A 27,814-nucleotide genomic window follows, 5' to 3' on the forward strand; every position below is an offset into this window, starting at 1 on the left:
TTATCTTGGTTGTAGGTTTTTTTCCTTCATCACTTTAAATATGTCCTGCCACACCCTTCTGGCTTGCAGGGTTTCTGCTGAAACATCAGCTGTTAACCTTATGGGGATTCCCTTGTGTGTTATTTGTTGTTTTTCCCTTGCTGCTTTTAATACTTTTTCTTTGTATGTAATTTTTGATAGTTTGATTAATATGTGTCTTGGCGTGTTTCTCCTTTGATTTATCCTGTATGGGACTCTCTGTGCTTCCTGGACTTGATTAACTATTTCCTTTCCCATATTGGGGAAGTTTTCAACTATAATCTCTTCAAATATTTTCTCAGTCCCTTTCTTTTTCTCTTTTCTTCTGGGACCCCTATAATTCCAATGTTGGTGCGTTTAATGTTGTCCCAGAGGTCTCTGAGACTGTCCTCAATTCTTTTCATTCTTGTTTCTTTATTCTGCTCTGAGGTAGTTATTTCCACTATTTTATCTTCCAGGTCACTTATCCGTTCTTCTGCCTCAGTTATTCTGCTATTGATCCCATTTAGAGTATTTTTAATTTCATTTATCGTGTTGTTCATCATTGTTTCTTTGCTCTTTATTTCTTCTAGTTCCTTGTTAAACGTTTCTTGTATTTTCTCCATTCTGTCTCCAAGATTTTGGATCGTCTTTCCTATCATTGTTCTGAATTCTTTTTCAGGTAGACTGCCTATTTCCTCTTCATTTGTTAGGTCTGGTGTGTTTTTGCCTTACTCCTTCATCTGCTGTATGTTTCATTGTCTTCTCATTTTGCTTAACTTACTGTGTTTGGAGTCTTCTTTTCACAGGCTGCAGGTTCGTAGTTCCCTTGTTTTTGGTGTCTGTCCCCAGTGGCTAAGGTTGGTTCAGTGGGTTGTGTAGGCTTCCTGGTGGAGGGGACTAGTGCCTGTGTTCTGGTGGATGAGGCTGGATCTTCTCTTTCTGGTTGGCAGGTCCACGTCTGGTGGTGTGTTTTGGGGTGTCTGTGGACTTATTATGATTTTAGGCAGCCTCTGTGCTAATGGATGGTGTTGTGTTCCTGTCTTGCTAGTTGTTTGGCATAGAGCATCCAGCACTGTAGCTTGCTGGTCATTGAGTGAAGCTGGGTCTTGGCATTGAGATGGAGATCTCTGGGAGATTTTGGCCGTTTGATATTATGTGGAGTTGGAAGGTCTCTTGTGGACCAGTGTCCTGAACTTGGCTCTCCCACCTCAGAGGCACAGCCCTGACGCCTGGCTAGAGCACCAAGAGCCTGTCATCCACACGGAAAAAGAGAAAAAGGGGAAAAAAATAATTTTATATATATATATATATATGTATATTGTTGCTGCCAAAGTCCACCTCCTCAATTTGGGATGATTCGTTGTTTATTCAGGTATTCCAGAGATGCAGGGTACATCAAGTTGATGTGGAGATTTAATCCGCTGCTCCTGGGGCTGCTGGAAGAGATTTCCCTTTCTCTTCTTTGTTCGCACAGCTCCTGGGTTTCAGCTTTGGATTTGGCCCCACCTATGCGTGTAGGTCCCCTGAGGGCATTTGTTCTTCGCTCAGACAGGACGGGGTTAAAGGAGCAGCTGATTCGGGCCTCTAGGTCACTCAGGCCGGGGGCGGGGGGGGGGGGGGGAGGGAGGGAGGGGCACCGATGCCGGGTGAGCCTGCGGCGGCAGAGGCCAGCGTGACGTAGCGCCGGCGTGATGTTGCGCGGCGTGACGTTGCACCAGCCTTAGACGCGCCCTGCGTTCTCCCGGGGAAGTTGTCCCTGGATCCCGGGACCCTGGCAGTGTCGGGTTGCACAGGCTCCCCGGAAGGGGGTGTGAATAGTGACCTGTGCTCGCACACAGGCTTCTTGGTGGTGGCAGCAGCAGCTTTAGCGTCTCACGCCCGTCTCTGGGGTCCACGCTGTTAGCCGCGGCTCACGCCCGTCTCTGGAGCTCCTTTAAGCAGCACTCTTAATCCTCTCTCCTCGCGCACCAGGAAACAAAGAGGCAAGAAAAAGTCTCTTGCCTCTTCGGCAGGTCCAGACTTTTTCCCGGACTCCCTCCCGGCTAGCCGTGGCGCACCGGCCCCTTCGGGCTGTGTTCACGCCGCCAGTCCTCTCCCTGCGCTCCGACCGAAGCCCGAGCCTCAGCTCCCAGCCCCGCCCACCCCGGCGGTGAGCAGACAAGCCTCTCGGGCTGGTGAGTGCCGGTCGGCTCCGATTCTCTGTGCGGGAATCTCACCGCTTTGCCCTCTGCACCCCTGTTGCTGTGCTCTCCTCCGCAGCTCCGAAGCTTCCCCCCTCCGCCACCCGCAGTCTCCACCCACGAAGCGGCTTCCTAGTGTGTGGAAACTTTTCCTCTTTCACGGCTCCCTCCCACTGGTGCAGGCCCCGTCCCTATCCTTTTGTCTCTGTTTTTTCATTTTTCTTTTGCCCTACCCAGGTACGTGGGGAGTTTCTTGCCTTTCGGGAGGTCTGAGGTCTTCTGCCAGCGTTCAGTGGGTGTTCTGTAGGAGTTGTTCCACATGTAGATGTATTTCTGATGTATTTGTGGGCAGGAAGGTGATCTCCGCGTCTTACTCTTCCGCCAGCTTGAAGCTCCTCCAAAATGACTTAAAAATTGAAAGTCAGGATACTATAATTTGGTTTGTAGGTCCTGGACTAAAGTACTAGAAATGAAGTATTATAGAAGAGAGTTTAAAGGATGTAGAGTTATTTGATCTCGAAAGAAGAAATTGAGGGATGTCACAGTCAATGTACCCGTAAGGAAAACAATATGATTAGAAAGAATTATCTTGCTTTGCCTGTTGACATAATTTCCGCATATAATGACAAAAAAAGTTCAAAATAGTTTGAGAAAGATTCAAACTGAAAAACTAGATTTAAATCCAGTTTACACCTAAATACTAGTTTGGTAGTGCCCCCCCCCATAATTTTTGAATGAGCTCTGAGTAATGAGAACCATTGAACCGTGTTGAATTTAAGTTTGGGGTCCCATGAAAGACAGTTAGTGTGTAGTGTAGTGAAGATAAAAGCAGACTGAATGTTGGGGCCCCTACCGTCCAGCACTCATTCTGCCCTTTACTTACTTTGACCTTGAACAGATACTTAACCTTGCTAGAATACAGTTGTGTAATCTCTCTGTAATGTCTAAGGTCCTTTTTTGCTATCAAGTCCTGAGCCTTGTTTGCTCCATCTGGACCAGAGATTATGGGAATGTTTCCAGGAATATGAATTTAATGTAATGATAGTCAACCAATACTCTGGAGCACTTACCCTATGCAAGGCATAAAGATATACCACAGAGCTCCTGATCTCAAGGAACTTACAGCCTAGTAGGAGGGATAAAGGGTTCAAGCAAATAATCAGAGCTAACATACATTGATTGTTTACTGTATGCTAGGCGCTGGTCTACATATTGGGTTGGCCAAAATGTTCGTTCGGATTTTCCATATGTTACAGAAAAACCCGAACGAACTTTTGGGCCAACCCAATACTTTACGTGTATTAACTAATCCTCACTGCTACCGACTGAGGTAGGTTCTGTTTTTTTCCGCATTTTATAGATGAGGAAACTGAGACACAGAAAGGCCAAGTAACTTGCCCAAGAACAGCTTGTGTTTAAATTCAGAGTCTGGCTCCAGAGTCTGTGCTGTTAACCACAATTCTATACTGCGTATAAGCAGAAAGCAATAATTACATACACATACATATACACATGTATACAGATTAATTACATTGCTATGGTAACACAGGAAAGAAGTTATTACTTCTCCCTGGGGGATTATATAAATTTTTATGAAATAGGTGGTATGTGAGTAGAACCTTGAGGCTGAAAAGATTTAGCAGGTATAAAGGAAAGAAGGGCTGTTTAGGACAAACCAAGGATATTAGCTTTAAGAAAGAAAGGGACAAATAAGAGGATTTCCAAAAGTCTTTGCCTATGTTGAATGAACCCCAGTCAGGAAAACTGGATTAAGGACACACTCCCTTGGCTGTGAGGAGAGAGGCTTGCTGCCCTCCCAAGGTGCAGCAAAATTTCCAAGATGTGAGAAGCTATTAAGTTTCCCAAGGGCAATGGGGTACAGAAATAGGAGTGTTTAGAAAGGAAAGATTGTACTTTCTCAGCAAGATATTGAATTGACCAAATTCAGTTTTAGTGACCAAAGCCTCTCTTGTTTCTAGTGATATTAACAAAATCAATGATGCCATTGCCGACCAGATGGCCATTTTCATTCAGCGCATGACCACGAGCGTCTGTGGGTTCCTGCTGGGATTTTACCGGGGTTGGAAACTGACCTTGGTTATTATCTCTGTCAGCCCTCTCATTGGGATTGGAGCAGCCGTCATTGGTCTGGTAAGAATGTCTTCTCACTTCTCTCCATGGGAAGACTTTTGCACTGAGAAACAGCCAAAAATGGGAAGCTTGATTCCCTTCTCCTGAGTATGTTTAGTCAACATCATTATCACCATTTTGATTTATTTTGTTTGATTATTACTCAGTATCAAATAACATTCCATTATTAGATTAGGGATTAATAATATTTTAATAACACAAATATTATTGTATTAATAACAATAACAACTACATTAATTGAATATTTACTATTTTGCCAGGCAGTATTAGGAGGCTCAAGGACATGATCTCTAATTTTACAACAATCTTGTAAAGTATTAATGCCATTTTAAATATAAGAAATGGAGGTTCAGAGAGGTAAAGGGACTTGTCTGGAACTGCACAGCCAGTGAATGACAGAATAGGATTCAAATTCAAGGAAGCCTGATTCTAAATCCCCACTGACTCTGCAGTGTGCCTGTGGCTTCCCGTGGTCTCCCAAGTTCAGATGCTTCCCTCAGAAAGGCCCAACAAATAAAAGAGATTTCTGCAATTACACTGTGTTCTCCATCGATCTGATCAGTTTCAGAGAGAGGGTTATCTGACCCATTCAGAGAAGTACCCCAGTCACAGTTTCCATTCCCCAGGTATGCAGGCCAAGAAAAAGTATAGGAGTAGGAATTTGGGGTCATCCCAGTTAAAAAACACTCCCAAGGATTGAGAAATTATTCTATTTTACTTTTAGAGTAGCCACATTAGATAACAGGTCATGGGGTCAGGCACACTAATAATTTGCTGTAAATGAGAATAGAATTTAAGTGAAAAGCTGCACATACATTCACATCATTGAGCAACAGGTACCGATCTCCATGACTGTATTTTCTAGCAAAATACTCTCTACACTCCACTGGCTGTATTACTCAAATGTTTCCCAGGTAATACAGAGTGACAATAGCAAAGAGCTCATTCCACTTAACTAGGCCACCACCTGGCTCTACCACCTGGCTCAAGAAAGATATGTTCAACTCGTCAAAATGTCAGTTTCCTCATCTTTAAAATAAGGTTAGTACCTCCCAAAGTCATTGTGATGACTCAAGGCATTATCCTTGTTATGCTCTTAGCATGGCATCTGGCACAGAATTAATTACTAAAGAGATATTAGCTTTCGTTTTTTTCCCAATCCACCAAATCATGCAAGTTTTACAACAGTCTTTCCTACCAAATGCTTTTCAGCTGCACTCCAGGAAAGCCTCAACTTCCACAGAGGGTCACTGGGGAGTCTGCAAACATTTGATTCAGCGTTTTTTTCCCTCCAAAAAAATTTAATCTCTTTCTTCAAACCCACAAAAGATTAATATTCACACTCAAATGGACCATATGTCACGTTTTAACATGTTGGAGACCAACAACATAAACTGGTTAACTTGATTTCAAATAGGCTCAAAGCACAGTTTCTCTTGTCTCAGTGTCCATATTTCAACTTCTTGTAAATGTGTCACCGATTTGGAATGTTGTAACTCTGCACTTGTTTCTTCTTGAATTCAGGTGTGTGCATGTTTGTGTAAAATGATACGAGCAATTTCACTAAGCTCAATTCAAAAGCAGGACAAAAAAAGGTGGAGGGGGCAATATATGACATATTAGAATATGACATATTAGAACTGATCATAGGTTTTGTATGCCTTTGTATGACTTTTATATACCTACAGTGGGAAACATGAACAACTGTTAGATATTTCCCAATATACATGTTTTAAGTTCTTATATCAGTTTAATTGAAGTATCAAGAGATTCTTTAATGTGCCGTTACAATAAAAACTGATAACATTTGCAACTACTTAATTTTCTCATTACTATGCTCATTACATATTTCAGAAATAAATTAGAAGAGGATTGTGGTAAAAACTGCCATACCATCCAAAGTCAAATTTTAATGTTGATTAGAATAGCCTTACTTTCAATTCACAAGATTTATAAAATGTGGACTTGTGAAATAAATATATTGTAATAAAATACCACTTTTATTTATATGTTAAAATTCTGTCTAAGATTTTGTTTGATAAGGGTTTTGCTGCTAAAAGTTCGGAAAAACTTGGAAGATAAACTTCCTTAGTCTGGGTACTATATATATTTTTAGGTTTCTGAGCCAGTTAATCTTTCACAACATTTGCTTTTTCCCCTTCTTGTTTCTTAATCTGTGCCAGGGAAGTCTTTGGTGGTTGATTCTAACTAGGACTCAATCCAGGTCCAATTTTAGAAAAACTTAACTTGTTTAATATTAAGTGCAATGTCTTTTTCTTTCCTTTTGTAAAAAGCAAAACTAGTTAGTTGAGTCCCTACAGTTGAGTCAAGTGGTGTAATATTTATCTGAAGCTTTCTCCTATGGTATTACCTCTGCTGCATATGCCTTTGCATGCTCAGAACCTCTCCCTTATTCTATATTCTAATGAATATGACACCTGCATGGGCCTCTGGTCTTTGCATGTGGTATTTGTCTGTAAACTGTGACATGGCCTTTGGACAATAGCAATGAACTCTCACATGGTTTGACTTGAAAACGTCATTAATATGTTGACTGAAACACTGTGGTCACATAGAATGCCCTATTTAGTACATACTCTGTGAGAAGTTTCGTTGAGGCTGACTTTTAATGGAGTCATTTTGATATGTCAACAACCAAACACCCATGGATGAGGCTTAACATGGCTCAAACTTGGACCAAATTCTTTCCTCGGTAAACGCTGTTCCAGTGGGAATCTAGTCTTGTATTAAACTGCTACATGTTTGCTCTGCTAGATGAATCAATGAATGGCAGAATGACTTACCTAATTATCTGGTCTTCACATTTTATTTTTTTCGTTTGGACTTCAGAGTGTGTCCAAGTTTACAGACCATGAATTGAGGGCCTATGCCAAAGCAGGGGCAGTGGCTGATGAAGTCATCTCATCTATTCCAACAGTGGCTGCTTACGGTGGTGAGAAAAAAGAGGTTGAAAGGTTAGTTAATTGAAATGTCTGCCACTTTCCTGAACTTTGTTGATCTGCATACTACCCTGAATCTTCCCCACAGTGGCAGATTCACCTTGCTATGGTACCCTGAGGGAGCTTTTGTTCAAGAGGTGGCTAAGCTAAGCAGTTAGATTGGTCAAACCACCTACAAAAGACTCCCAAGCCTTTAGCTCTGTGTTCTTGAAGATGATGCAGTTGGTGGCTTTTAGAAAGCCATCTTAGTTGGATATTTGTTTCAAACTCTGATGGTATGTGTGTACACACACCATACTTCATGCCAGTCTAAAACGCTGTCTTCTGACATTAAGGAAAAGCCTACCTGATCTAAAATGCAATTTTGCACTTTTTTATTGAGCACTTTTTTTTTTTTTTTTTTGCGGTACACGGGCCTCTCACTGTTGTGGCCTCTCCCGTTGCGGAGCACAGGCTCCGGACGCGCAGGCTCAGTGGCCATGGCTCACGGGCCTAGCCGCTCCGCGACATGTGGGATCTTCCCGGACCAGGGCACGAACCCGCGTCCCCTACATCGGCAGGCGGACTCTCAACCACTGCGCCACCAGGGAAGCCCAATTGAGCACTTTTTTATTCAATGTGTTTTATTCAGCTACTGTACTATATGCTCTTTCTAAGTCTAAGATTTCCATTTAATCAAATAACATTTAGCATTGATATATTATAGACCATCATTCTAGGAGATTAACTGTTAATGGAAATCAAAACCTAAATGACCAAAACAACACAGTTGTCAAAACTTTGATTTTATTTATTCTTCCATTTATCTAGTATTTGTTGAGTGCTTATCAGGTGCCAGGTACTGATTTTATAAAACAGCCACCAACTTAACTAAACTTTTATTGCATATGTTGTAGATCTAGTATGATCACATTCTCAGTTGCTACCAAATGAAAAAGAGAATAGGATTTACAACCTCTGATTATCCTCTTTTCATGTTTTTTTCTTTTGCTTCTTTTGTTTGTGAAGTGATTACCTTACTTCTCATAAAACATTGCATTAGCGTATTTCCTCCACTATGGAAGATATTATCTTTCATGTCATGTGACTTAATGAGAGAATTCAAACACAAATAATACTAGACCCCTCATGGTCAAACATTAGTGTTGAAAATTCTCTTCTCTTGGGGCAAAGCTTACCCCACTGTACTCATCCACGAAGTAATCAACTATGAGGCTTTGTTAGGCATCATCCTTTCAGCACATTGTCATTGCCAGGTTGAAGCAACTTTTAAGGAACTACACAGGCATTATTGTTGTTTTCTTTCCCTAAAGCTGCTCTGTGTTTGGAATGATTTTATAAGCATTGATTAAAACCACTGCATTGTGGCCTGTTCTAAACATTTTAACTTGAACTGCTGCTGCTGCTGTTGCTGTTGCTGAAATAGACTCAAATGTTTTCTGTTCACAGGTATGAGAAAAATCTTGTGTTTGCCCAGCGTTGGGGAATTAGAAAAGGGATAGTGATGGGATTCTTTACTGGATTCATGTGGTGTCTCATCTTCTTGTGTTACGCTCTGGCCTTCTGGTACGGCTCCAGACTCGTCCTGGATGATGGAGAATATACAGCAGGAACCCTTGTCCAGGTACTTCCGTCTTGATGACCTAGATAGAACATTTCCTGCCGGTATCTCAGAAAAGTCCACAGTGAAGGCATTCTGTTTATCCCGTTAGTGTCTGAAGGAGGAAAGCCTCAACGATTTGATGGAGTCCATCTGTTGAAACAGCAATGCTTGTGCCTTTTATAGTAAAGGGATGCTGAGCATTTGAGTTCGTGAGCCTCGTGATTTCATGCTTTCCAATCAACAGAAGATATTATAGCTGTAAAACAATGATTTTTTTGATTGAGTCCAAAAGATGAAAATGGAAAGTCAGGGATCTCCTAGCTAAAAATTAACAGCTTATGTGGTTGAGCTTAATAATGGCATAAGATATGTGCTAATGGACATAGTTGTTAAATACACTCACTCATAGTTACTAAAATACAAAGCCAATAATATCCTCAACTGGACAGGTAATACAAGTATATTTTATTTCTCACTTGCACTGTAGCCATGCTATAGCTAATGCCTTGGCTACTTTAATTTCCAGTATCTTTTCAGTTGTCCTTTCAAGAATTAATTATTGAGCATCTACTATATGCCAGACTCATACAAAGTGTAGAGAATTCGGTAGTGAGCAAAAGAAATGTGATATTTGCCTTGATGGAATTTACAGTTTAGTGGGGAAGCTAAACAATAAATAATCACATAATGCGTAATGACGATGGTATTATATGCTGCAGAGGACAGGGACCTCGACAGTGAATAGCAGGTGTGGATGGAGTCAGGGAAAGCTCTTTCTCCCGCTCACCTTTCCTCCTTAGCTTACAGCACCTCTCCTTACAGTTAGACTGTTGTCATTGTTCAGATTCCCAAGTGGATGGCACTTCCCCAGTCAGGTCTTCCATGCTCATGCAGTCTTTTATTCTCCTGCATGGTTTGCTGAACTTTTCCTTCAGAGTCCTTGAATGAATCTGAACACTTGCATTTATTCACATTTGTTCCTGTCCCTTCCCACCCTCACACAGTAAGCTCCATGAGGTCAGGGAGGTAAAACGTGAAATATATGTTCCATTTGGTCTGTTAATTATTCAATAAATTATATTAATTTAAAAAGCATGGAAGTGGTTTCATATAAGATTCTTAAAAAAATATTTTGGCTCCAGATTCTAGGTAGGACAGGCATCAATTAAATAATGCAAAATACCAAAATTTTGTGCACCAGAAATTTGCTAGCCAGAAGCCTGCAATTTAAGACCTACTGCTTTTATATAAATACATATCTAGGGAAAGTTGAATAGAAATTCCACTTGCAAATAGAAATGATTATTAGAGGTCAGACCATAATCACTCTAAGGCACTGACTTTATTTCATTAAGAGCATGGTAATACACGAAGAATGACTTTTTAAAATTCAGTTTTTCTTTGAAAGATAAACAGCTGGCATCACTTGAAGTTTGTTTAAAAAAAATTAAATATGATAAATCATGTTAAAATGTTTTGTAAACCTTAAAGGGATAGCATAGATGGAAAGTGTTACTATTATCGTAATTTAACCACTTTCTTAATAACTTTAATATAGCTTTGCACATTTGAAAAGCCAGTGAAAGTACTGCAGGTCTAAAATCTGACTGTAAAGTCCTTTGTCTTTATTGACCTAATGATTCTTAAGAACTTTCAGCTTTACCAAACTAGAAATACCAGTAGTTGACTTTAGTCTCAGCAGCTTGTATTTGCTCGCTCTGCAGAAAGATATGCACTGAGAAAAGACATCCTTCTTTTGATTCCTTGCCTGCAAGGAGGGGACAGAAATGTGTACAAATAACGGTTCAGAGGGCAAAATGAAAAAATGGTATTGAAAATACACAATTCCAGTTGGAATCACTGAATTACCACTGAGTTACCCTTGGTAACTCTCTTCAGCGAAGATCCAATTTTATGGTTCTGTTAAAAGATAAACTGAGGCATATTAAAATTTTTAGAAGTTTGTTTGAGAAAAAATAACTCCTATTGGGCACACCAAACCAGAAGTGGTTAGAGGGGGTCTATTAATAAAAGCTAAGGGAAAGACTTTATAGAGAAGAGGAGGAAGCAAAGCAAGGGAATTATTTGATCGACTGTAGCTTAAGTAGTTGCTTTATTGGGGAAAGCCTAATTGGCTGTTCGTGATTGGTTGTCCTTAGGTTTTGATTTCTTAGCCTTTAGGCATGCAGGCTTAGGTTCTGGTCGCTTATGTAGGCTGCCACATTAGGTGGCATTAAAGCCACCTCGGTCTAACGGCGTCCTTGTTTAACTCATTGAACAAGTTCTCACCTTCAAGTTTCCTGCCCGTTGGATTATAGGCTACTCTATACCTTCTGTAAAGAATTCCTTCTCTCAACTGATATTTCTTGAGTACTTACTCTGTGCAGACATGGCACACTATGTGTCTCTAACATTTTAATCATCAATAACTAACCTCACCTCCTTTTCCTAAACTTTTCCTTGCAAGCCTCCACTTACATCGTAAGAAACTTTTCTTTGGGAAGATGAGAGACATTCTTTAACAGTATAATCATTAGTAAGCATTCCCTTTGTGGTTCTCTCTCTCCCTCTCTCTCTCTCTTTCTCTTGAGCGTGCATGCACTTTTTTGGCCATGCTCTGAGGAACAAACTATAAAGGCTGAGTTTGCATAAGCTGAGTTGAGTGTTTTTAATGCATTAAACTAATTAACAATTAGGTTAATCTAACACATTTTGTGATGCACAAAATCATTATTGGCTGCACGGTAATTGGGCATAAATGGTAAGTATTTCACATAAATGACTGTAATTAGTATCACTTGTACATGGACAAAAAACATACTCTATGATCTATTACGAAAAAAAGATGGAAGGGCACTGAATGGTGCTGATGGCTGCTCTTTCATGCCCCTCTTAAGTTTCAGGACTCGATAATGAAAAAGTAACAGCAGTAATAGAGAGGAACATTATTCAGTGTATACAAGGTGTCAAGCACTGAGTGAAGTATTTAATATAATTACCATGTGTAATACTCACAACTTCACTCTGTGATTGATGCCATTATGCTACCAGTTAAAAATGAAATGGAGCCATGAGGTTGAGAAATATATGCCAGATAGCACAGGGTAGGATTTGAGCTCAGATCCCTGTGACTCTGAGGCTTGACCCATTAACTACTGTTTTCCTGTTTCTGAACCTCTTCCAAGGGGCCACAGATCCCTTTTAATTTAATTTATTTATTTACTTATTTAATTGAACTCTACTTGATTTACAATGTTGTGATAGTTTCAGGTGTAGAGCAAAGTGATTCCATTTTTTATATATGTATATGTATATATATTTTTTTTCAGGTTCTTTTCCATTATAGGTTATTACAAGATATTGAATATAAGTCCCTGTGCTATACAGTAGGACCTTGTTGTTTATCTATTTTATATATAGTAATGTGTATCCATTAATCCCAAACTCCTAATTTATCCCTCCCCCACTCTCCCATTTGGTGACCATGAGTTTATTTTCTATGAACAGATCCCCTTTTCTCCAGCACAGCACACCCACAGAAAAATTATTCCCCAGAGGTCTCTTTTGCCCTCCCTCTTCCCACACCACAGTCCACAGGGCTGAAGAGTGAGATATTTGGGGTGAGAAATGATGTGTGTTAGCTACTGCGATGGTATTAGGATGTGTACCTCTGTCTGTCTCACTCCCTCTTTCCCTGAGGACCCCGAGAGAGATGTTTGCTTGAGGTAGTGCTTGCAAAGCCAGGCTGAGCAAGGGTTTGACTCTAAACTTCAGTTCAGGCCACTAGTGAGTTGGTCTAGAATCAGCAAACCATGGCCCACAAGTTAAATCCAGCCTGTGGCCCGTTTTTGTAAATAAAGTTTTATTGGAACATAGCCACAGTCATTCATTTCCTACCATCTATGACTGCTTTTGTACTACATAGTCGAGGAACTGAGTTGAATAATAGCTTCAGCCCATATGGCCTAAAAAGTCTAAACTCTTTACTAACTGGCCCTTTATAGAAAGTGTTTACTGACCCCTGAACTAGGACATGTGGAAGGCTTCTTTTGCTCAGTTAGAAAGACCTCTGATGAGGGTGGTGTTAACACAAATTAGACCACAAGTACTGCTCTGTCTGTTCATCTTCTCACTTCCTAAGTGTGGAATCTCACTTCTTTCATCATCATCATCACTATTATTTATGTGGCTGACATTGGATTAATCACCTTTACACACATTATCATTTACTTCTCATAACAATCCCTTGAGGTATATGCAATCATTATCCCTGTGTTACAGATAATGAACTACTGGGGCTTGAGAGAGTAAGTAATCTGCCAATGGAGGAAGTACCTGCCATAATTAAGGAAAAGGACAGATGGACAGATGAAGCACAGTTGAAGAGAGAATGTTTGTCCCCATGCATAGAATAGAGAATTCAGGGAGAAGGCAAGAAGGAGCTGGCCCACAGCATCTGGATATATGGAATAGAGAGGTTACTGAGAGGGAGGAGATGCCTGACTGGCTTTGAGAAGCCCCATGGTCCAGCCATAAGGGAGAAAGAGAATGGGGAGGGCCTCAAGTATTTTGCCCTGATGTGCTATAACCCATGGGAAGAATCCAGCTCATGAAACCACTACAGACCAGGTTCATTTGATTACCCGAAAAAGACTACATTCATGCAGGTGCCAACCTTTATTTTAGCTCAGAAAATAACTCCAGTCCTCAATACATGGTGGCCAACGAAACAGCCTCCATGTGAGTCACGTGACTAAAGCTCATTCTTTGGTTGAAAGGGTGAAGTCTTATGCTTCTCCTAGAGGCCAACATGACGAATTGCCTCTTTGCTTCTTTATAAACAGCTCTGATTAAAAACAGAGTGCTGACCTACTAGACAATGGACTTGAGGATATGGGGAGGGGGAAGGGTAAGCTGGGACAAAATGAGAGAGTGGCGTGGACATATATACACTACCAAATGTAAAATAGATAGCTAGTGGGAAGCAGTCGCATAGCACAGGGAGATCAGCTCGGTGCTTTGTGACCACCTAGAGGGATGGGATAGGGAGGGTGGGAAGGAGATGCAAGAGGGAGGAGATATGGGGATATATGTGTATATATATAACTGATTCACTGTGTTATAAAGCAGAAACTAACACATCCTTGTAAAGCAATTATACTCCAATAAAGATGTTAAAAACAAAACAAAACAAAGCAAAACAGAGTGCTGTTGGGTAGGAACATCTGATCATGATCAGGTAGCCTTCCCCTAACTTAATGAGATGGCCAGGTTGGTGAGTCAAAGAAGAGCTTCACCAGCTCTGCACAGGAGCCTGGCCACTCCACTTGTGTGCAGCAGCAGTAGATGAGCCTGGGAGCTGGACAAAATGTCAGTCAAGAGCCTGGATTCAAATAATGCTCTACCCCTTAATACACGTTGAGACACTGGGTAAGTTAGGCAGCCTCCATACACCTCTGTTTCCTCTTCTGTTGTAAGGATTAAATGAAGTAATACGAGTAGAGCACTTAAACACATACCTTACTATTATTGTTATTATTGCTAGTAGTAGTATAGCAGTAGTTATCCTAAAAACTAGTTCACTGGTAGCAGGAATATAGCAGTAGCAGTAGTAGTAGGCATATTTTGCATGTACCAGTCTCTAGGACAATCAAGCTAATCACAGTGTCTTTATCATTTCAACAACCCTTTAACCAGAAGTCTTTAACATTATAAGACTGTTTATATAATGAATCAATTATCGTATCACTACTCTAACCCACTCAGTGTCTATGTGCTGCCTTGTTTAGACCTCTTACTGATCTAAAAACATGTTCTTCTTTGTAGAATAGTGATGTTCAATCAAAAATAATGTAGTCTTTTAAATCAAAACAGTAGAAAAATTGGAGATACTTTGCAGAACAAAAACTGTTCCTAGTGTTTCCAAAGAGCTATTTAGCTTTCAAACTCCCACAGAAGAATATTTCTGAGAAATCTTTGAGTTCACGTGGGCAGCCCAAATGACAGTGAAGACTATTTACAAATTGATGAAAACTATGTTTGTCTGTTTTTATTACAGATTTTCCTCAGTGTCATAGTAGGAGCTTTAAATCTTGGCAATGCCTCTTCCTGTTTGGAAGCCTTTGCAGCTGGCCGTGCAGCAGCCACCAGCATTTTTGAGACAATGGACCGGGTATGTAAAAGCCAAAAGTAAAGGCCATTAGCAGGTTGGGGCTGGGGGCAGGAATGAACTCACGAGGAATTTATCCTCAATGTTAAAAAATATGAGAAACTATCACAATGCCCTTAATTCAGCAGTTCTTAAATAAGTGCTGTCATGAGCCAGACCCCATTCTGAGCTGGCAGTGCAAGAGTGAAGTAGAACAAATAAGGCCCCTGCTCTCATATCATATGGGAAATAGGCAATACCAAAGTAGGCACATTCAAAGATAAGATAATATTAGATGGTGATAAGTAAAAGCAAGGAAATAAAATAGGTCAGTGTGATAGTGGTTGGGATAGGGGATGGATTGAGTGACAATCCATCACTCAATAAATTGAGTGACAGTGACAGTGACACCGTTTCTGAGCTGAGAACCGAAGGAGGTGAGTCAGCCATGCAAAAGGGGACTCGTGGGAGGGGAGATGCCTGAGAGGTGAGAGCAGGGAGGTATCCATGGAAGAGATCTCCAGGTTGGAAAAGGGCTTGGTGAGTGCAAGGAACTAAAAGTCAGTGTGACTGAACAGAGTGAGCAAGAGACAGAGGCTGGAGGAATGGGAAGGGGCCAGATCACGCAGGACTTTAAGACCAAGTTCATAAGATTAGATTAACTTCTAAATGTGACAGAAAGTCTACAGGCTTGTAAAGGACCCTGGCAGCCTGGCTAGGATTTCCCTGGTTAAGTTATTGAAGGACATCAGTGGTCAAGCTAGAGAGGTCAAAATTCAAGAACAGAATGGGGGAGGTGGCAATATGTTGTTTTATATTTTGGGGGTTTCATTTATTGGGGTATAAAAAGATTGTTGAAAACCACATAGAGCTATCCAAAGTCTACCTCATTCTTAGGGTTGTTGCATGCTCAAGTAAGATGACGAGTCTGAGAGGCCCCTGAAACGATTACAAAAAATTAAGGCATTTAAAAATTATTTTATTATTTTTACTAGAGACCAAAGAAGAAGAAATAGATGACACTGTAGCCCCAAATAGAGATATGATGATGAATTTCTCTCACTAGTGAGGTAGAGGGAAGAAGTTGACCCTGGAGTGTTCTGGTAGATGGAGATGACCCTCACTCTTGTCTGATGACCTAACAACATGGTTAAGTTCTGAATTAGGCTCACCACTAACAACAACAGAGGTGGAATTCAGCATATCAGTTGAAAGTTGGTATATTTGAAGACACCACTTGAGAACGTTAGTTTTAATCATCATCTACAATAGATACTTAAATGTTGGGTACTACTGGACCTTGGCCTCTTGAGATGCCTCTACTTCCTCAAGTGAACAAATGGGCATATCACCTGTCTAGTTAGGTTACAGTGATGATTACATAAATGAAAAAAGCATATTAAAACACCTTGTACATTGTCTTCTGTGGTATCTCAATTTACAATACTCCATAATAATATCAATATATTATATACTAATATATTAATTATAGATCAATACTATATATTTCCATAACATCTTATGGAAAAACCCAAACGAACTTTTTGGCCAACCTATTATTTTATTGTCATTATGTAATAATATATCATAGTAGTATACAGTAAATACTAATTAATTAAATTAATGTGATAATATTTATACCAATTATATGATCATTGACATTTTATATTAATTATAATTAATTATATATTAATTATTTATGTAAGTTTGGTTATATATAAATATATGTAATATATTAATACTACTATATAGTAATAGTAATTACAATAGTAATAATCTCACATTAATTTCTCAGTGAATGGTAGTGAATATTATTACTATCATTAATGCATATTTAATGTGGAAGCAACTTATCTTTGGCATATCACTGCAGTATTTAACCTGGTTGTTGTTCTGTTTTATGAATCAGTTCAAACCAAGATGGACAGTAAATGCATATAATACATGCTGTTGCTATATTCCTTTTATATTCTACTCCAGAAACCCCTCATTGACTGCATGTCAGAAGATGGTTACAAGTTGGATCGAATTAAGGGTGAAATTGCATTCCATAATGTGACCTTCCACTATCCTTCCAGACCAGAGGTGAAGGTAAGTGCCAATTTCTTCTTTGATGATTCATTTCCAGAGCCACAGAATAATTGTTTTCATGAAGCGTGACTTATTTTCCAGGAACAAGGCAGGGAGACACGTTTCTCTGGAAGTGACCTCAGGTGTCTTGTCATTCCTCAGGCCACAAACCGTATTCCTTGTGATAATAATATATGCAAATCTCTCTGGTGGGAACACAGTCTGGTAGCACATTCAGGTTAAGTCAACTGAGTGATGCTCTGTTAAGATGAGTAGCAGATCCTGTCACTGTGAGTACAAGCTAAACAAACTGCAAAACAATCAGAACAATCCAGAAGGATGGCTTATCAACCACCTCCTTAAAGCCTGCAGGAGGCGGGACACTGAGTGGGTAGGGTATGAAGTGGCAAAGGAAAGCTGCTGTCTTTGACGTTTTTTATTTCCTATCCATAAGTTCACAAGGATCTCTAGATCCGTCCCTGAAGGAAAGGCAATCTTGTGATATTATGGTCACATGTCTTGTACTAGGTGATTGTCCAGGGCACATGGTGAAGAAAATTTACAGTTTTCCCGCACCTACTGAGCAAATATCTTTAAAGCCAATTTACCCCACAGGAAAACTAGGATCTACTCCCCAAATGAACTGGCTTTGGGAGGAGACTTATCCCTCATTTTTAAAGAGTATCTTTAGCCACCCTTTCTTTTTATTTTTTTATTTGAAATATAGTTGATGTACAATATTGTGCTGGTTTCACGTATACTACATAGCAATTTGACATTTGCATACATTATGAAATGATCATCATGATAAGTCTAGTAACCATCTGTCCCCATACAAAGTTATTACAATATTATTGACCATATTCCTTATGCTGTATATTATATCCACGTGCCTTTGTTTTATAACTGCAGGCTTGTACTTCTTTATCCCCTTCACTTATTTTCCCCTCTGGGAACCACTCCTTTGTTCTCTGTATCTCTGAGTCTATTTTCATTTTGTTTTGCTTGTTTGCTTATTTTGTTTTTTAGATTCCACATGTAAGATCATACAGTATTTGTCTTTCTCTGTCTGACTTATTTCACTTAGCATAGTACCTTCTAGATTTATCCATGTTGTCACAAATGGCAAGATTTAATTTTTTAGAGCTGAGTAATATTCCATTGTGTGTGTGTGTGTGTGTGTGTGTGTGTGTGTTTATATGTGTATACCACATTTTCTTCATTCATCTATTGATGGATACTTAGGTTGCTTCCATATCTTGGCTATTGTAAATAATACTGCAATGAACACTAGTATGCATGTATCTTTTCAAATTATTGTTTCTGTTTTCTTCCAGTAAATACACAGAAGTGAAATTGCTGGATCATATGGCAGTTCCATTTTTAATATTTTGAGGAAACTTTGTACTGTTTTCCATAGTTAGCTACCCTTTCTTAATACTATTTCTATTACCCCCACAGAACTTAATCCCATGCAACTTAATTCTAATACTACATACTTATAATGTAGGTAAATATATATATATATATATATACACACACACACACACACACACACACACCTCATACATATCTATATATAAAACATAGTTACATATATTCTGATAACATTTCTGAAGTATATTTTTGATTACTGTAATGTAGCACTATATATATATATATAAACATTAAATGTCAACATATGTAAAAGTGCTTTGTGAAATATAGATCACAAGGTAGTACTTACTCAGTAAAGACTTTTGAACAGATAACTGAAAGCTTCGTTTATAATATCTGTTCGGAGCTAGTTCATAATAGCTGTTCAACAAATACCGGTTGAATTGAAATACATTTATGTCATTTCTGTTTTATCTTCTATCCCCAATGCCAGTAGTTTGTTTTAATAAAGTCTTCTACTGCTAAGTGGCTTTCTCCCCTAAGCTAATTGGGACAGTCTCCTTGAGGTATCCTGACGTGTCAGAAACATTTTAAATTAGATTCTAGAACATACTTTTCAAATTCGGCCTGGCTTATTTACTTCAACAGTGTTTTATTTGTTGGTTACAGCTATCAGTTTATTACTAAGTAATGTGCGAAATGCTAAAACCACATCCTAGGCATTGTTTACTAATTTTTCTGGTTATTGAGGGAAATCAGTGGATATTGCTGTGAGGGCATAAGTAAACACATACACAGTGTCCTCACAAAGCATTCTAACTTGCAGCCTAATTGACAGCAATCTGAACATTGCTCTTTTCCTTTCTCTGCAGATTTTAAATAACTTAAGCATGGTCATTAAATCAGGGGAAATGACAGCTATGGTAGGATCCAGTGGAGCTGGGAAAAGCACGGCACTGCAGCTCATTCAGCGATTCTATGACCCCAGTGAAGGCATGGTGGGTATTTTCTAGAAACTTCTTAATCCACGGGGATAGGAAATTGCAAATGGTTATACATTGGTCAGACACAAAGGCCTAGCATACACTGAGACCATCCTGACATCTGCATAGTTGACAATGATTTTTGACGGTACCAACTGGACTAATTCCCTCCATGGTGGTTGTGTTCGATAAATAACCAGTCCATATGCTCAGTGATGTAACTGAATGTGCAGATACATTTAAAATGATATTGCTGCCTCTTCAGTGAGGGAACATTTCCATTTCTTTCTTCTTATTGTAACAAAATTATTATTGTTCCCTAAGGTTCTCCAAACGCTAAGTATAAGAAAGCTTACATGACCAGAATTAACAGAGAACAGCTCTCGATTATTGCTTTGAGAAGTTAGGTTAAAAAACTACTGTTTCTTTCTCCTTGTGTTTGTCTATCAACATAGATTGAAACTAAAAAAAAATATTAATAGTTGCTATTTATCAATATTATATGTCAAGTGCTTTATGAAAATCATCACTTATTTTCACAGTGACCTCCAAAGATAAATATGCCCGTTTTGCAAATGAGGAAGGAGAGAGATTGAGATCTGAACCCAGATCTGTTGGATGCCAAAGGCTATGCTCTTTTCACTCTGCCTCAAAATCATTCTTGTTAACATCTCCTTGGTGCCTTTAGATAGGATCATTTGACTGTATATTAAATGACTTCCATGCAATGAGCTCTATATAATGCATGTACTGTCAGAGTGACATGGCAAATGTGATAGAGTTCTCTTTCTTCACAGACACTTTGTTCTCTGATTGGGTATTCTTCGCTACATACCACCATAACTATGTTCTGAATATATAGAAATCATGTTTTCTTGATGTAAAATTTTTACTTTTTTCTAATAGTAATATTTATTTACTTATCACACTTATAATGTAGGTAAATATATATATATATATATACACACACACACCTCATACATATCTATATATAAAACATAGTTACATATATTTACATATAGTTTCAATTACATATATTTTATTAAATATATTACATATATTTACATATAGTTTCAATTACATATAGTTTCAATTGCTTTTGAACAGCCAAATGTCATTTGATGAGTCTGGCCAGAAAGTAAGATTTTGTTCTAAACATATATATACAAGATAGAGATCATTGCTTATTTTCATTGTGTCTTTTGAAGTTCATTTTGGCCTCAAGTCAAAAGATAAAAATATTCAAAGTATGGTGAATAACTGACTCTACTCTTTATTAAGGAATTAAAAACTTTTCTACTCCTGGGCCAATCATGTTAAACTATATCAAGTGAGCTTTATACCAATTGTGTTTCTACAGCGAGTTGTCCTACAGCTATACTTGATTTCAATTTATGTTGTCATCCTTATATTAACAACCACATTGTAAGAGGAATTGTTTCTTTCACAATCTCGTTGGTCTCTTTTTATTCTCCCCATAGGTCAAGTACAACCTAATAGTATGACTCAGAACTCTGAAGGATTCCAAGAGAAGTGACTTTGTATTCTTGTTCTCTAGGTGACCTTGGATGGCCATGACATTCGCTCTCTTAACATTCAGTGGCTTAGAGCTCAGATCGGGATAGTGGAGCAAGAGCCTGTTTTGTTTTCCACCACCATTGCAGAGAATATTCGCTATGGCAGAGAAGATGCAACGATGGAAGATATAGTCCGAGCTGCCAAGGAAGCCAATGCCTACAGCTTCATCATGGACCTGCCACAGGTATCCCTAGCCTCTCATTCCAGAGGGAAACCCAGAAGTCGTAGAAGGCAAAAAAATTACACAGTAATGTGCATTTCTTTTCATTTGATTCCTAAATTATTAAAATCTTAATGTCATGTTTTAATTTTATGCCCAGAAATGTATCTTGAGTTTCTCCCCTTTGTCTGAAAATATGTTGTTGTTAATATATCAAAAACCTACCAAACGGGGGTAGCTTTCTTTTAAAAGCTCCTTTGACCCAGATACAATTTCCTTATTCTGTCTATTAAGCATTTGTCTAAGCGGATGATAAGTTTGTCATGTGGCAGTAACTTTCACAATGCCCTTTTGATGGCTATCATTGTCACTCCTCTCTAATTTTCTTGTGCTTGGGCAGCTAATACTGTGTCTTCAGTACTGTATCTCACATATTCAAAATTTCCTCATTCATCTTCATTTTATACAACACGACAACAAAAACCAACTCCCTAGTAATATACTTGTACGGATTTCGCGGCCAGTAGTCTGCTAAATGGAAGAGTTATTATTGTTAGTTTGCACATAGTTAGCGCTTACTACATATCAGGCACTGTTCTAAGCACTTTACATCTGTTAATTCATTTAACTCTCACAATCATCCTGTCAGGCAGCTACTATTATTATCTGCATCTACCGATGGAGAATTGAGGTTCCAAGAGATCAAATCACTTGCTCAAGGCAGGAGAGACAAGGATCTCATCCAGGTGGTCTGGCTCCAGAGTCCGTGCTCTAGAATACTTCCTACTCAGCCTTCTAAAATGTTTGTATGAATAGGATTTCAGCTGTGAGTATTATATAGTCTAGTGGTTAAAAAGTATAAAGCTTTAGAATCAGTCTGCCTCCATACAAATCCCAGCTTCTCTACTTACAAGCCTTATGAACTTGGGCAAGTTACTTTGCCCCCTTAGGCCCCAGTATTTCCTTATGCATCAGTTGAGCAGAATAATAGTACCTACCTCATGTGGCATCTGTGAGGACTAAATATGATGATATGTGTAGAGGGCTCAGATTCATGCCTTCTACATGGTAGGCGCTCAACTCATGTTGGCTAATAATAAGCAAGATAAAAGTCTGACCACAGTGCCCCATTGTGAGATTCCAGTATAACGCTAGACATGCAAGATACTCAGTAACTGTTTGCTATTCATGATAATGATTTTAAAGCTACTTTGATCTTTCATTCATAATATATAGACAGTTTTAGCGTTGTGTTTTTCTGTGTTGTCTAGCTAGAGAAAAGAGACAATGCTTTGATACATGCTCTAATCCTCTAAGATGGATTTTCAGGACCCTGATCCACTTTTATTGTGGTGGAAACATTTTATTTGAAGTTGAGCTAAAGAGAAACATTTTTCCATCCCAGAATGAAAGGATAAATCAGTATCTTTATTTTATACACAAATATTGATTAGATAATACCCTGTTTCAGGAAAGAGTCTTTTTAAGTGAAAGGCGGACCTGTGAAAATTCATGCTTGAGGAGGAAGCTAGAAAGGACCTTTGTAAAGAATCGGTCAGGATCCTTCAAATTCTTCCTCTTCATTACTGATGTCACCTTCTTCCTAGCAATTTGACACTCTTGTTGGAGAAGGAGGAGGCCAGATGAGTGGCGGCCAGAAACAAAGACTAGCCATTGCTAGAGCCCTTGTCCGAAACCCGAAGATCCTACTTTTGGACATGGCCACCTCGGCACTGGACAATGAGAGTGAAGCCATGGTGCAAGAGGCACTGAGTAAGGTTTGTTGAAAGTCTGAGTTCCTTTCATAAGTCTGTGTGGAAATTCTTGTGTTGCTGTAGGAAAGGCAGCTGTAGAGAGAGGAGAGACAGAAGGAGGGACAGAGAAGGACTGCATGGGTCAGTGTATCCATCTGGAACATATTGGCTCCCCACTATGTTCCTCACAGTTGAATGGAAGACATTATGATGTGCTTCTAAAAGCTGCACGTGTAAAATTTAAATCTTGTTAAGTCTAACATAAAATATGTGATTTAAGAAATTTCCATTTTGGTTTTCAGCTGTTGATTAAGAGCAGCAACCGGACCAGTTGCTGATTGGTGTGATGTGATGTGATGGCGTTTATTAGCCACAAGAAAGCATGCTGGCATTTTCTAATGTCTGTACAGCCTGTTTAAGGATCTTCCCAGGAACTGAGGCTCTGCCTTACTTGTGGATTCAGAGACTGCCCAAATGTCAATGTCAGCTCTGTCTTACAGTCTGGCTTAACTGTGCACTGTACACTCTTACAGGTTCAGCATGGGCTCACAATCATTTCTGTCGCTCATCGCCTATCCACGGTTAGAGCTGCAGACGTCATTATTGGTTTTGAACGTGGTACAGCAGTGGAAAGAGGCACCCATGAAGAACTGTTGGAAAGGAAAGGAGTTTACTTCACTCTAATGACTTTGCAAAGTCAAGGAGATCAAGCCTTTAATGAAAAAGACATAAAGGGCAAGTGCCTTTTCCATTATGCTTGTACATTATATTAAATAGTTAGCTATATATAATGTTTTTTGGATTTCTATGCATTTTAATACACAGTATCTTATTTGTTCTCCTCCCTGGGAGACATTATATAGATGATAAAGGAAAGAACAATGCTCAGGAGGTTTATTTATTGATCAAGTCATAGAGCTAAAACACAGGTCTTTTGTGGAAGAACTTTCAATTCCATCCCTTTTTTCCCTCACAGTTTGCAAATAGGAGAGTCTTCCTAGAGTGTCCTGCACTCAGTAGGAGCTCTCCTCTAGTTGGCTGAGTGAATTAACCAATGGCTAAAAAGGTTTATGCTTATTTTCACTAATGTAGGTAGATACTTCAGGCCCTAGTGTACCTTCTCTTTTTCAATCTGAATTTTCAGGTTTGGTGGTTTACCTCAACCTACGTTAACCAAACATTCCAAACTTTCTCTACCATATCACGTCTGGATTTGTGAACGCTATTGGGTAAAATGACTGTATACGTTTAACACATGTGATTTATTCTGAAAAGTTTTGGTTTTGTTTTTTAACTTGGTGCGTCTATCATTTTTTTTTTTTGCCACCTCTAGTAGGCTTCTCATAAGTTGTTTTGTGGTTCATATCGGCTATATCTATAGGTTTTCTATTTCTGTGGTGATAACACATAGGCTATCATATAGTTCAAAAGATTCAATCTTGCTCAGTATTTTGATTTTTTTGTTGTTGTTTTTGTTAGAATGTGCTGGACAAGTGCTAACTTTCATTTATTGCAATAAAGTTAATAGACTGTTTTAGCATCAGACATAGTAATGATATGCTAGGGAAATATAGTAAATAATAATTTTATTTTGATATGGTTCTGTTTATTGTATGCACTAAGGGATCACTTGTGTTGTGTTGAATAGGAAAAGAAGAAACTGAAGATACCTTACTTGAGAGAAAACAGACCTTTAGCAGAGGGAGCTACCAAGCTAGCTTAAGGTAAGCTCAAGTCACGGGGCAGATTTTAAAGTTTTCAGATGTTCTTAGGAGCCCACTGCAGCTAAGATCCTCTGGCAATACCTCAGGTACCACCTGGAGAGCCCTTACTTAAGCACAGCCCCAGGTCTTGTGTAATAATGAACATGCAAATGAATCCTTGCTTGCTATATTGACATTTCTGTCTCCAATTCATAGAGATTTTTTGTTTAAATTTGGCTTCTCATTTTATTGAGGGTAGGGGTCATGATAAAGATGCTCTGTAGTTAAAACATTGTTTATTAAGCTTAGAAAGGGGATTTAAAAAAAATCTCTTCAGACTTGTCTCCCAAAGCTAACTGTGGTATGAAGCACTGTCTTAAATGGAGGTCAAATTGATGCCTTTAGCTTCATTCTTCAACCTGCTGAGCTGTAATTGAATTACAAGTATTTCTGCTCCCAGAGTTACCCATCCAAAGTCAAATCATTCTCTAACTAGATGAAATAAGAGCGTCATTGTCTGACGTTTAAAGAGAATTTTCCTAAACATGAATTTTTTTTTTCCTAGATCAATACGTGGGCATTGACTTCCAAAGCATATTTTTGGAGCATGCTATATAGCAAGACTATAAATTTAGCTTTTCATTCTGGTTTAAAAGTTTTAAAAAAAATAGTTCCTTTAATGTTAAAAGTCTATGTATTAAGAATAATTCTGCCCAGGAGTATTTGTCTATATTTGTGAAAATGTTATTCAAGATCTTTTTTTCTTAAGGTAGGAAACTATTTGTAGGCAACAGACTGACAGCATATTTCTCCACCGTGGAGTTTACCATTTCTAGGACATTTAATTCAAGGCTGTGCTCTGAACAAAGACTCAGTTTAGGACTAGCTCATTCAAGGCAGCTAATTGTTTATTGAAAAATGGTTAAAGAAGCTTAAAATATAATATTCAGGTAACAACTCCAAGTAGTTCAAACACAGATTTACTTATTTTTAATATTCACTGATTTTTATTTTTCCTTTTAAGAACAAGTCTATTCAGAAAAATTCTAAGAAATGCTAGTTTTATTGAATTTTTTGAATTTGGAAAGTAATAAAACAATAGCTTCATGTTTCTCTGTAAAATAAAAGATATAAAAGTTGCCAAAAATGTTAGGCAATTTTTATAAACATCTGGTATTATGTTTAACCAGCTTTTTTTCTGATTGGAAGAAAAAAAATTATAAAGGTCATTAGAATCACAATCTGAAGATACCAACTAACTTCTTAAACACAGAAAATGACTAGGCAACTCTTTTGATCACTAAATTAAAGGTTGCAAAGAGGAGATTTATCTCATGGTCATGTCAACAAGAAAATTAATATTTTCTTAATTTTTCAGATGAACAAAATTTTTCCCATTCTACATAGTTTACTTACAGTTTACTATTAGGAACAGATAACCATTTTTAATATAAATATTTCCTATTTAGCTATTAGTTCTCACAAATTCTCCATCTGGGTGACTGGGAAGAGAAACACAGAAATACCACCTATACACAGAAAGTAGCTATTAACCTCCTGCAGAGAAAGATTTATAAGTTTGAGTAAGAAGGTCTGTTAAAAATATCTTATTGTGTATGCTGACAGATCGTTTTTTTAAGATGACTCATTGAAATGTTCATTTGTATCATATTTCCTTGGCTTCAGTCCTTCTGATGCCTAAGTCTCTCTTTAGTAATGTATTTTAGGTTCAAGAGCAATTTCATGGATGACAGTAATTTCCTAAATAATAATGTTGACAGAGAGAACATATATTCCCAAATTAGCTGTTTTTATTTGTGGTGGGAAGTGGCACTCAGCTTCTGAGGAAGGGAGGGGCAGATGTTGTAGTTTCTGAAAAGGGGTGTGATAGAATTCTAATGCTGGTGTTTATGGCAGACCGGAGGGGGCAGGTCAGGCCCCTGTCTCACACCCTTACTGCCCATGGTCTCACTGGGACAGCTTATGCTAGACAAGTGGAATGGTGGGCAACAGGGAATGAGAGAAAGAGAGATTTAAGAAATATAAGATGAAGTAGTAGAAATTTGAGGGGACGAGGATCAAGGTCTTCCATGCTCAGAACTGGGCTGTAGGCAGCTATATTTTGATGCCCTCTTCTGTACATACTCCTACCTTGGCTTCTACTGCTCTGAGTTTCTATTTAGGCCCATAACCTTAAGTCTCAGCCCTGTCATGCACTCTGCTCTCTCTAGCTGACACATACCTATTTCTCATACTTTTGGGAGATGACCTCTCAACCTTAGTTAACCTAACTTGAAGAGATGACTCTATTGCTGCAGAGTTTCAGGCCAAGTGGGAGGGGATTGGGGTGTCCCGGAGGCCAGTGTGGTAGCAGGGAATCGGGGTGAGGTGTGGTTTCATGCCTGATCACAGTGAGACTTGGCAATAGTTTGAGCAAGAGCAAGGAAGATGGAGGACTTGACATAAATGTGCCTGTTGAACCTGGTGACTAAGGGGATGGCGATGCCATCAACAGAACATGGGAACAAATTAGAGTCATGCAGTTGATGCGTTGCTGCCTTCTCAAGAAGGCTAGATGAGCATCAATAATAGGCAGGCACCACCTTGGTATTTGTTTTAGTCTAACTTCACCTGCATACGGATGACAGAGAGAGACTTATGAATAGCTCCATCTAGATCACACTACCACAGCCGATGCAGGTCTCCTCATCTCTAAATCATTCTCTTTACGCCGTACTTCTTCAGATTAAGTGCTTTGATAGTGTAACTTCCGTCCTCTCAAGTCTTCAGGATTGCCTCTATCACTTAGACTCTATTTGTAAATGGCTGAAAACCTAAGCCAACCTGGTTTAACCTTTAAAGGGAAAGAATAAGTTAACATAACTCAATAAATAGTCCAAGGAGGCTTTGGCATCAAGCAAGGCTGGGGCTTCGATGATTTGTCCAAGATACATACGGTTTCTTTCTCTTTCCTTCTCTGCTCTACTTATTTTTCAGTATTCATTTTTCAGGAAGCTTCTTTCCTTGACATAATTGCCAACAGCTTCCAGTGTCACATACTTTCAAGTTTAATCTAGAGGAGAGTAGGAGTCTCCTTCCCAGAAATCTCAGGGAAAAAACAAAACAATTTGAATCAATTACTTCCTG

The 27,814-nt window shown here is 38.9% G+C and overlaps 1 protein-coding gene across 1 annotated transcript in view; it reads left to right on the forward strand.

The window, feature by feature from the left end:
- Nucleotides 1–27,814, forward strand: part of ABCB11 (ATP binding cassette subfamily B member 11) — a gene marked incomplete at its 5' end in the record, with an annotated part of 86,248 nt that overhangs the window by 19,435 nt on the left and 38,999 nt on the right. Inside the window, 10 exons of the mRNA XM_082657757.1 lie at nt 4,160–4,331; nt 7,182–7,306; nt 8,741–8,915; nt 14,953–15,066; nt 17,023–17,133; nt 19,362–19,487; nt 21,031–21,234; nt 22,818–22,988; nt 23,498–23,699; nt 24,613–24,688. Coding sequence (XP_082513883.1) covers nt 4,160–4,331; nt 7,182–7,306; nt 8,741–8,915; nt 14,953–15,066; nt 17,023–17,133; nt 19,362–19,487; nt 21,031–21,234; nt 22,818–22,988; nt 23,498–23,699; nt 24,613–24,688 — 1,476 coding nt within the window. The remainder of the gene's footprint in view (nt 1–4,159; nt 4,332–7,181; nt 7,307–8,740; nt 8,916–14,952; nt 15,067–17,022; nt 17,134–19,361; nt 19,488–21,030; nt 21,235–22,817; nt 22,989–23,497; nt 23,700–24,612; nt 24,689–27,814) is intronic.

Source organism: Grampus griseus (assembly GCF_964374135.1).
Source record: "Grampus griseus genome assembly, chromosome: 7".
Lineage (NCBI taxonomy): Eukaryota > Metazoa > Chordata > Mammalia > Artiodactyla > Delphinidae > Grampus > Grampus griseus.